This window comes from Chenopodium quinoa, unplaced genomic scaffold, assembly GCF_001683475.1.
Source record: "Chenopodium quinoa cultivar QQ74 unplaced genomic scaffold, ASM168347v1, whole genome shotgun sequence".
Taxonomy (NCBI): domain Eukaryota; kingdom Viridiplantae; phylum Streptophyta; class Magnoliopsida; order Caryophyllales; family Amaranthaceae; genus Chenopodium; species Chenopodium quinoa.
The window spans coordinates 5,670,469-5,682,390 of record NW_018745024.1 but is presented as its reverse complement, the minus strand read 5'-3'; the positions used below and the strand labels follow the sequence as shown (position 1 = coordinate 5,682,390).

General features: G+C 38.2%; 2 protein-coding genes across 2 annotated transcripts; one reads left to right on the top strand and one right to left on the bottom strand.

Annotated features, from left to right (window-relative positions):
* Window positions 1-5,529: 5,529 nt before the first annotated feature.
* LOC110708373 lies at window positions 5,530-6,672 on the top strand. The gene is made up of 2 exons (XM_021886497.1): window positions 5,530-5,854; window positions 6,119-6,672. Exon 2 carries the CDS (start codon window positions 6,122-6,124, stop codon window positions 6,599-6,601), a length of 480 nt encoding a protein of 159 aa, XP_021742189.1. The 5' UTR covers window positions 5,530-5,854; window positions 6,119-6,121; the 3' UTR covers window positions 6,602-6,672.
* A 132-nt stretch (window positions 6,673-6,804) lies between these two features.
* Window positions 6,805-9,270, bottom strand: LOC110708372. The gene is made up of 4 exons (XM_021886496.1): window positions 8,599-9,270; window positions 8,352-8,495; window positions 7,361-8,236; window positions 6,805-7,271 (listed from the first exon to the last, which is right to left on the bottom strand). Exons 1-4 carry the CDS (start codon window positions 9,160-9,162, stop codon window positions 6,987-6,989), a joined length of 1,869 nt encoding a protein of 622 aa, XP_021742188.1. The 5' UTR covers window positions 9,163-9,270; the 3' UTR covers window positions 6,805-6,986.
* Window positions 9,271-11,922: the final 2,652 nt, after the last annotated feature.

The window sequence follows — 11,922 nt, the reverse complement described above, 5'->3', positions numbered from 1 at the left end:
CTAGGCCAACGTCATACAAAGTGGTTCACAATCAGAGAAAATAAGGATTCTACGAAAACCCCTTGCGTGGACATGTCGTAACCCCAATAACAAGCCTGTAACTCGGAATGGAGAGCTGAAGAGGAGAAAGAAGCACGAGCTCCCCCTCCTCGCACTACAGGCGAATCACAATCTCGAAAAATCCAACCCGCATCAGCCAAATTGTCCAAGGATGACTAGGCCCCATCACAAATCAAATAGATATCAAAACCTGAAGCAATCTCCCGATAAAGAGTAGCCACCACGCCTGAACTAGGAATCTTAGGCCGAAGATCCCCCGAGGCAGGACGGCCCTGGAAATCCTGAGCTTGTTGACCCCGCATAAACCATTGAGAAGTAAGAAGCAGAACATCATCCCGCGAGACTGCCTGTCGAAACCTGATATTATTACTCGAAAGCCAAATAGCACATAAAAGAACGAAAAAACTGTTAGTGTTTGGTGAGTTCCACCCACCGCGGAAAAAACCCGAGCCAAGGATCACGCTCGCAATAAATAATATCACCAATGCATAAATAAACATAAAAGGGAAAAATAAGAAATTTACCTTTGGCGAGTGCTTCGCCCCACAAATTGGGCTCTTACTTGAGAAGCTTAGCCCCAAAAATACGAGAGCCTCCGACGGAGATCCACCCGCAAAAACAACTACCAAATTTTAGGTCAGTTACCTCGAGGTTAGCGAGGTCCGACCAAAACCCGAGTATTATGTGAGTTTAAGAGTTTTTGCTAATGCAATGCTCTATTGAACTCCTACTCAAGCACTCTTCCCAAAAAACCCAAGATGGGTATTTATAGGGAAGAGGGAGAGTGGGAATTTCTATCCCATCAATGTGGGAGCATGAAATTCCACAATTTATTTTAAAGCTAAATTAAAATAAATAAGCAAACTAATAATAAATCTACAAGTGTCATTAATACATGTAAAGGGAAGTGAGGACCACTTGGAGAGTTGGGGACCATACTTGCTCCCCACTCCATACTCTCCGTGTGCCACATGTCCCTCACCCACTTTTTTCCCATTTGCTTCGGCCCTACTACTCGTGCCTTAGGCCCAGCCGAAGCCCAGCCCCCGCACTTGGAGTTGCGGGCTGCTGCTGTGGCTAGCAAGCCATGCACTCCAAGTGCGGGCTGCTGCTAGTATATTGCACACACCATGTACGGGCTGCTAGCAGTTGCTGCCTTGGTGTGCTTGCGGCTGCTAGCTTCTGCTATGCACGGTGCGCTAGCGCGCACTAGCCAGCCACCCTTAGCTTGGCATGGTGCGCATGCTAGCCACCTATGCTAGCATATTATGCCCCTAGTATTTGGATGCTCAGGGTATTTCGATGCTAGGGTATTTTGGGAATATGTCGATTTATTATTATTTTGCGCGTCTCGTCATATACTATTTTTGACTCGTCTTTGACGCTCGGTTTCGACGCTCTAAAGCTCGAATTTCCGACGTCTAAATATTTATTTCTCAGGCGACTCATTAATTTCTTCCGAATTAATTCGTCGAGTTGGATTGTTAATTGTTTGGGTGTGACCCGAAGGGTTCAGTCAAGATTAAGCTGTAATATTAATTATACATTAATATTACTGATCGGAAGCGACCTCCACCTAGGCATTCCGATCACTTGACCTTATTGAATATATTAGCTTTCTAATAATTCTGAATCCACTATCAGAATAATACACTTGTTCGAAGGAGACCATTCCTTTCAAAAACGCACCAAGTTTTTCCAATCCTTAGCCACCCTTAACAGTGAAATCATCGAGGAAAACCGTTGAGGAAAAGACCGGCGAAGAAGACCCTGGCAATTAAACCAAAAAGAACTATCAACCCATAAAGAGACAACAAAGTCGCAATCTCTGAACAAATGGTCCACAGTCTACAGCTCCATATGGCAAAAGCAGCAAACAGGATCAACAAACAGACCACGAACAACTAGAGCTGCCACCACGGGAAAGACCAGACTGAATTATTTTCCAGCCAAAGATCTTCCATTTAGGAAGGAGAGGAAGCCCCCAAAATTTCGCCCGCTAGGAAGAGGAACAGACCCCCCATAAGGAAGCCTAGAAGTCTGCATGAGCAAGAGGGCATAAGCAGACTTCGTAGAAAAGGAGTTGTCTTTAGTAAATTTCCAATACACAAAGTCATCCATGAGCTTCAATGGACGATCTAGACTAAAATTCCGATTAGCAGTTGGACTATCGAAAAATCGATGGATCTTCGAAGGTCCCACGCGTTAGAATGTGGATCAATGATATCAAACACATGAGTTGGAAGTTCCGACTGGGATAAACCAGACTTTAACAAAACCGGACCACCAGGAGCCCAGTTGTCAAATGTAATACGTACACTTTTACCACCACCTACCTTCCACCGGACACCCGGAGCTACCGCAGACAGCGCCATCTGTAAACCCCGGCACCCCCAAGAGGGCCGAGACAAGAAAAAGTTTGGCTTGGGGGAGTTTGATATTTCTATTTTATTTAGTATTGGTGGTTTAGTATATTATGTTTTGCATGCAGTGTTCGTTTATTGAATTGCAATCTTGATATCATAAGAGGTTCGACAAATTCGATCAAAACCTTAACTTCGCGTTTTACAGTAATTTGGCCATACCAATTTTGAAAACACTTGAGATAGCAATGATTTATGAGAATATTTATCATACAACCTGTTGTATCTTACAAAGCATAATCAAGGTACACATGCAGGCAGACGATCTTGACTGTACGGTTGTACGTACCATGCATAAAAGTATGACCATTTGTAGAAAGAAAATTGTTGTGTTTCACAACTGAAGATAGAAAATTAAATGTATGAGCAATGATCAAATTCTAATTGTATAAGATAGGAATCATTTGATTGAGTATGAGCAACTCAAAAGTCAAAGCAACCCATACTATTGAAATTAAAATGAAATGGGCCTATGGGCCTATTATTTAGGCTTATGATGTAACTAAGAATCGGCCTACGAAATGAAAAGTGAGAAAAGGCAGCCCATATATTTATGCACCACTTTTTTCTTTTTCTTTTTTTTTTCTTTTAAGGAATATTTAGGAAGATTAAAGAAAGTCTTGATTTAGGAGGGAAATTAAGTCAGTAAAGGAGTTAAGTCTTGATTATCAGGTTACCAGTCATAAGGTTTTTTTTTTTTTTTTTTTTTTGAGAAAATATCAGTCATAAGGTTTGTTAAAAGAATATGGGTTTAAAAGTTGGGATTATTATAAATTAACTTAAAAGTGGGACAATTATAAGAAGTTGAGTAAAAGGTAGGATTATTAATTTCAATTATTCCAAATATTTATGCACCACTTAAAACAGAACTATGGTAGCTATAATAATAATATGTTATAAACTATGTACGAAGTAGTTCATATGTAAAAAGAACATTTTAGATGCAACCTGAGTATAAGTAATGTATTTTTGCCAAGCTAAACTAGGCCTAAGAAAGGAAGTACCTTCTGATCTTTTGGTTGGAGGTTCATTTTCCACTAAATATGTTTTGGTGTAGAGAATTTCCTTACCTTGCCCTAATCATTAAAGGTCTTGTTTGCTAATCCCAGCTAGGTTGATTTAATCAAGTTCATGAGAGGTTTTGGGCCTTTCATTAACTTATTTAATGATGTTTTTTATATATCTAATCAACATGTATAGATACGGTGCTAAAAAATGCAAACAATGACAATGACCATGTGCAACATTATACATTTGGGCCCTTGATTCTAGATTTCTAGATACAAAATCTATTTGGTACAAAATTGTACCATGCATAAAAGTAGGGGTATATATAAGTAAATCATAGGTAATACCTCTATTAACTTTTATTTGCAACTTTAGGGTATTATTTGTAAGACATAAAATATTCTAAAGTTGTAAATAAAAGTTAACGGAGGTAGTACATATTATTTCTGTGTATCGTGATAGAATATTATGTACCAAATTTTATCTTTCAGGGGCCTTATTTAATCGCTTACATTACTCAAGATCTTAACCATCCCTAAACATGCGTCTAAAACTGTCATTTGGAGCTACAGTCAAATGAGTCAACAGAAAGAGGCTCAGTCAAATATCAACAAGTCGTACAATTTATCAATTTACTACGGTGGTATTTACTATTCCACAATGTTCAACATAATGTTTTTTTTTTTTGTTTTTTTTTTAACTATCGTCAATACATATACAATATAAAAATACAATTATCTAATTTTGAGTACAACTTATACTCTTGTACACTTACGTCAAAGTGTGATTTTATTGGTCAAAATAATATCTTTGGGTGTAAATGATTTATTTTTGTGATTCACATGACACAATTATTGACACATGACCATTGAACATAGCTTGGGTGTCGGCTGTGAGCAAGTGGTTCCACCAAAAAAAGTACCACAAAGAAAAAAGAGATGGAAATGAAAAACATAAGACCATGGTCATCTTACATGAAAATGGAAGTGTTGAAAGTCAGTTTTGTTCCTTGAAGAGTTACCCTCCTAAAAGAGTCATACCATGTATTATTGTTCATTAAATGCAACATCCAAAAATCTCTTAGGCTTAGCTGTCACAATCGAATTTATTAGTAAGGGTATGTTCTCTATAGCTTAATTTCAATTCAACTCCAATTAGTTCAGTTCAGTTTTTAATTTCCTTCTCTCATAAACAATTCATTTCAGCTCTATTCAGTTCAGTTTAGTTTAGTTCCTAATTTCCTTCTCTCATAAACAATTCATTTTAGCTCTATTTATTTCAATTCAATGGACCCTAAGTGGTTATTAAACCTATTCATCCTTTTTGGCACCCTTTTCAACTAGCCTAGCTACTTCATCCACCATTCCACCCCCTCTCTAGCTCTCTAATGTCTAATCTGCTGTGGAAGCTTCCTCATTATTAACATGTACATGGTACAATAGAAAATTTAAGATTATTAGATTACCTAGGTAGATAATTTATCAATGTAAAATCAATAATCTATTGATTTGTTACGTTCGTTTTTAATATTCTGCTCACAACTGTTAGTTTTTGTTTCTATGAAAGTTTGAATAAGGTGATTAAGTAATAATGAAAAAATAGAATAAAGTAAGATACATTGAAGAAATTATAGGTTTGAAATGTAAATGAGGCTAAAAAGGGTTGATAAAGTAAATGATTGTGAAAAGGGTTGATAAAGAATGATAATTTGTTGTATTTTAATTGTACATATTTCCACTTTGGTTGTCCAAAATTCCATCATTCTTGCTTAAGAAATTATAAATATCATCCTATATCAAGATATATTCTCCGATTTTTTTTTAAAAATAAAGTATCCTTGTATGTACGCAGTTGTGTTTACAATAGCAAACAATTGAATGATTGCAAAGTGAGTTTTTAAATACTACATTTGTGGTTTTATATGCAACATTATTTGGGTATCCAAAAAAAAAAACTCTTAGAATATTCAACTTTAATTTAAAGGATATTTTGGATTTTAACACCTTACAAAAGGCTGAAAATGTTTTTTAACACCCCCCAAAAAAAAAACTTTTATTTTAACACCTCCCAAAAATATAAAAGTTGGAAGTTAACACCAAAATCCATCTTCCGTTAACAGAACTGTTAGTGGGGCCCACCCCAACGGATATATTTTTAAAAGATCTGTATATAAGAACCATTCTTCCACGATTCTTGCACGATATATAAGAACCATTCTTGCACGATTCTCCCCCAATGAACGAAATTGTTGTTCTTATTGAATAGCAGCAGCGCATTGCATTGTTGCACGATACTTGAAACAATTCTTTCACGATTCTTCCACGATTTTTGAGAAGAGGAACAGATTGAAGCTGCTGAAACAGGTGAGTGCGGTCAATTGTTCGGTTGTTTGGTAATTATGGTTTAAATTCTCTTCAATTATTATTTGCAATTGTTTCGTACTCAGATTAATGGTTGGATTATGTTATGTACGCATCTAAATGCCCAATTGCGAAATTAGGGTTCGTCAGAAATTGAATTTGGGGCTTTTCGTATTATGAAATTAAAAATGAATTTTGTTGCTGTCAATGTTAATTCGTCAGTGTACAAATCTGACGAATGTGACTGTCGATCTAAAATTGATGCAGATTATGTCGTTTGTTAGCTCTTCCCCTCCTGAGGCCAGAAAATGTAAGTGTGGTGTGCCAATGGCCAAGCTCACTAGCTGGACAAGGGAGAATCCAGGCAGGAAGTTCATATCATGTAAGTTTTATGACCCAATAACAGAAACAAGGGGTTGCAAAGCTTTCGAATGGGTTGATCAACCTGATGGAACAGATTGGCAAACAGGGGTTATCAACAACCTGTTGTTGGATAAGAAGCTGCTAAAGGGTGAAGTTAATGAATTGAAAAGGGAAGTTGATGAAATCAGTGGCCAAAGGAGGTGCCTACTTAATGAAGTTGATAATTTGAAGATGAGATGCAAGGCCTTGAACGCTGACAGGAAGAGAATGAACAGGGAGTGCAATGAAGGGAAGGTGTCTTCAATCAGCTGTTTTGGTTGGGTGGGCATGGCCATTTGTATAGGTTTGTCAATGGGTGTAATTTTCCTAATGGCTAGGGGTGTGTAATAGTAAGCTGTATTAAGTAGTTATAATTTCTTGTAATGACTTGAAGTGTTATAAATATGTCTTTTAATCAACCTATTTATGCCTTGTCTAAGTTCCTATTTATGCCTTGTCTTTTAATCAACCTATTTAAACATGTGAAACATTAAAACATGGGAAATATGTGAAACACTAAGATAGTTCAAGTACAGGTTGACAAAAGAACCTTACTTCAACATGTTTCAATGGCAATCAAAGCCATGCAACCATTACAATTCAATATCTAATTGTTCAAATTTGTTAAGGGAAGCCACTAAAAAACTAGCAAGTTACATAACCAGTCATGAGTACATAATAAAAGTTTGAAATTGTTCAACAGACATAATGTTTGATATCCAGCATGAGTACATCACTGAGTAAGGTTGTTGAGGGATTGCAGCCTGGCCCTTGTTACAACACCTGTGGCTGTTGTAGGCTGACTTGAGGAAGACCTTGTCTTTCTTTTTGGTTGGCTTGAGGCAGGCTGACTTGAGGAAGGCTGAGCTGAGGATGGCTGACTAGAGGATGGCTGAGCTGAGGAATGCTTAGCTGAGGAAGACTGTGGCTGTGGGCGCTTGCTGAATGGCAGACAACCTTCTTGCTCTTGAGGAAACTTTTTGTTTCCTATGCTGTTTGGTCCAGCCCCAATTGCACTCTATGACATGCATATAAAAATAAAAAGTCAATGGAAAAGACACATACATATATAAAACAAAGGGGGAGTTGGTGTAATGCTTGTGTTACCTTTTTAGCAGCCCTAATCTCTTTCTTCTTCCTCTCCTCCACCATCCAAGGAGTGTTCAGTGGGGGTCTGCCTGCTGACTTTATCAGCTCTGTAGCTGGTGCAGCAGGTACTTTGCAAGTCTTGGCATAATGCCTATATCCCCCACAGTTGCTGCATTGCTTCTTCCTCTTGGTACTTGCCTGACCACCTGAAGAAGAACATTCTCCTGGCTCAAGCTTCCTTTTTTTGCTCTTTGGTCTCCCAGGTTGCACCTTAACAGAAGGGGGTAGTGGTTCCCTCATTCTGACTGTCTCCCAGTGCTTTGGGCCAGGCATTGGTTGGACAGCTGGTTCATAAGCAGACCTGTATGTGTCCATGGTATAGTATGGGTCAACAACAGCCTCTATGTCACCCCTCATATCCAATATGCAGGCATAAGCATGAACACATGGAATGCCAGTGAGTTCCCAATGGTAACATGTGCAGGTCTCCTTGTCCAAATCAACCAACACCTGGTCATCCTTCAGCTGCACCTCAAATGTATTCCCTCTGGATGGCTGCACCACACAGGACCTAGCCACAAAGTCTATCCTCCCCAGAACATGCCTCACATATGGCACTAAGTTGTGTGTAATTGTTTTTGAATCCTCCCACTTTTCATTATTCCTGTTCATAATATACCTCCTCATCCATTCCATTTGGGTGAGGATAGGTTTATCTCTGGCAGGCCTAATGACTGCATTGAAAGTCTCACACATGTTGTTCAACAACATGTTGGACTTGCAGTTTGGTGTGAATGCATGTCTAGACCAATGGTGGGGAGGAATGTTGATTAAATACTCATATGCCTCTTCATCGAGGAATTTGATAGACTCCATGGCAATTTCATGCTCAAACTGACATATAAAAGCATACCAGAAATCACACCAAGCATATACAAGCTAACCAATATAAAAACACACCAACAGTCATATAAAAGCATAGGCTAGCTTCAACAATCAATAAACTTACAATGGTGGTGGCCCTAGCTGCTCTCCAAAACAGCTCCTTAAAGGTTGATCCAGTGAAGTTGAGCTTGAAGTTAGCCCAAATATGCCTCACACAAAACCTTTGCTCAGCTTTGGGAATAACATCAGCCATTGCTTTAATCAAACCCTACCAAATGCAGACAAAAGTATAATCATCAGTCAATCACATACATACACATGAAAACTTAGAAATTGAACCTAAATAGTTAAGAGGGAAACAGAAGCATTACCTTTTGCCTGTCAGACATGATGGTCAGCCCAGCTCCTTGATCATGTGTGAACATTGACATAAGGGATTCCAAGAACCAACCCCAAGTTTCCTGGTTTTCAATCTCCACTGTGGCCCAAGCTAGAGGAAACAAGTTGTTATTCCCATCCTTAGCAACTGCCACCAGAATTTGCCCAGGAAAGGCACCCTTGAGGTGACAACCATCCAACCCTATTAAAGGCCTACAACCCTTTGCAAATCCATCTCTCAATGGCCTTAAACAGATGAACATCCTCATGAACAATGGTGGCTCTGGCCTGTCAATACCATCAACAACAACATTGCACCCTGAACCAGGGTTGTACTTCATCACAGCTTTCCCATAATCCCACACCCTAGCATACTGCTCCCTAGCTGAACCAAATATCAGTAGTTTTGCCCTACACCTAGCTAGCCATGCCTTATAGTAACTCACATCAACTCCTAAATCATTCAAAATCCTAGCCCTAATCTCCTTAATTCTCCAACCAGGGTTACTCCTAAACTCTTCTAAATACCTCTCTGCTATGTATTCAGCAGTAAGCATCTTGTTCTTCTTTACTCTGAAGCAGGAATGGTCTAAATTCAAGGTTTTGATTTGCCAAGTTTGCTGCTTAACAAGTTTTGATGCAAACACCTTGAACTGACACTTTACCCCCCCACACATGTACAAGCAGGCATTCTACAAGTGTAGCTATTGAACTCACAGCCACATCTATATCTACACTGAACTGTAATCCTTTTACTGTCATTATGCAAGTAGTAGAACTCATACCTGTTTTGAATGGCATGAAGTCTTAAGGCCCTCCTCAAGACTGAAGCATTACTGAATTTCTGATTTAACTTCAACTTGATTGGGTTGTCAAAGTCCACATCAGCATTAAACCAAGGAGCATAGTCCTGTTCCTCATCAGATCCACACAAACTCCTTGAATCATCTGAATCAGCATCACTTTCTGGATTCACCTTCGGTTTTCCAACATCCAAATCATTTCTCAACTCTACTCTCTTATCTTTGCCAACCCTGTCATCTACTGCACTCTCCAAACCTTTCCTAAGGCTCTTGTTCACTTTGGCCAAGATCTCCTTTGACCCTTCAATATACCATTCCTCATCCCCTTCATCAAATTCTTCTTCACCAGGTTCCCAATCTTGTCCCTCATCACTCAAATCTGAACTTGAATAACCAGATCCTTCACATCCATCATCCTTTTCTTCATCAAACCTCAACACTTTAGCATTAGCTGAGGCTTTCCTAGGTGGACTCTCCTCCCTTTGTTCAGTTTCTGTCTTCTTAAACCTAGGGCTCCTCCTAATAGTCGATGTATTTGAACTTTCTACCTTCTTATCCTTTTTTTTTGTCTTTGCAGGATTGGGTTGGGCCTCTTGTATGGGCTGACTAGGAGCTTCTGTTGTTACAAAAACCTCAACATACCCCTCTTCATTTACTGTCTCCAAAAGGCCCTTAACCTCTTCACTGTTAACTAGTTCCCTTTTCCCAGTGTTAAAGGTTTTCCCCTTCTGCCTATACCAACAGCTGTAATGCATAGGCACATCCATATCACCATTAACAAAACCATGAATTGCAGCTGTTCTAATCAAATGCACATCCAACTTAGATACTTGAACCTTCCTCTTCCAGTAACACCAACCACCACACCAACACAGCAGCTGCCTGTTTTTGGTTACTCTTTTAGGGACAAAAGCACCTCCCACTCTAAGGCAGATGTCAACCAAACTATCCTTGTCACCCATTATCTACCCACCAGTGAAAAACATATAAAACATATTAAAAGCCATGTAACTATACATGCACAATACGAATAAACAAATCCATCACAGCCACACAAACAAACACATAAAAAAATTGAAAATAAACATATACAAGCCAATGTAGGTGCTCAGTAACATAAATTAATCAACAAACCACACTTGCTAGTTTAATTAACAATAAACCACCTTAATTAATCTCTACTTTCAATTACGAAATCCAATTAACCTAAGTCGCATAGTCAGTTACAGAAATTGATTTATCAAGGCTTTCCTACTGTGGTCCCAAAATTTACCCTAATTACCCAATTATTGCAAGGTTTACAGCAATGAAGCACCAGTAATTGACGAAATTGCTATCAAAGGAGAGCAATTTTACCTTATTTTCTGTGAATTTCAAGCGGCTTTCGCACTTTTGTAGTTGAAGAAGATGATGAAGAAACCCTCCTGAGCTTATCTTCTCCAACGTTGACACCACCCTACACTCCACTTCTCAGCCAAGATCTCCTTTGGTTCAAAAGCGAAATCAATGAAGGTTCAGAAAGAATTCAATGCAGAAGGTTGCTGCGAATTCAATGAAGAAAGAAGTTTCGTGTTTTGCTGGGTGAAAATTGAAGTTCAAGCCAATTTGTGGGACCCACGTTAAATTTCCGTGACGGAAATCGTTAACTGGTGTTAACTTCCAACTTTTATATTTTTGGGAGGTGTTAAAATAAAAGTTTTTTTTTGGGGGGTGTTAAAAAACATTTTCAGCCTTTTGTAAGGTGTTAAAATCCAAAATATCCTAATTTAAACCTTCTCACTCAACAAAGTTACCAAAATATCCTTGAATATCAATTATCAATTGACCAAAATTACACTTGATATATCGTTGCATGTCCATACCAATTATATACAAGGGTGCCCTTCTTGTATTAAATCTTTTTTTAGAACTTTAAAATTAACACATATCTCTATTGAAATCCTATCATACTCTATGAAAACAAATTAGAGCACCAAAATTTTAAGTGAAGAGCACCAGATTCGATTTTCTCAATCTTTGAATATCACTCATCACACAAGTAGAACCTATTCCTATCCATCCCACTCTAAAAAAGAAGACCAACATTATTCCTATTTCCCTTAAAAGTTATACACAAAGTTTGAGAATAAATTTTTGGTCATACTAAAAATATGGTGTATATATAACATAAAATGCAAATCAAAAATCAATCCTAAAAAGCAAGACATTACAAGGACAATTCACCTTTCTGTTGATGGCTAGGGAAAGACATCAGAAAAATAATTGGCCCATATTTTGGAGCGCATGGTAAGGCATTGATGGGGCAGTACACAACAAGTATCTTTATTTGTTTGAAAAGATAAGCATCATCCAAAATCAATTAAAGTATTACTATAAGGGAACAAAGAGAGACAACATTTGTATTATGAATTGTGACACCTAACAACCCATCATGTTTGGATAGTTGGGAGCAAAGACCAATACCTTTCCCCATCTCAAAGATAGTTGAAATCATCTTTTTTTTTGAATTTACTA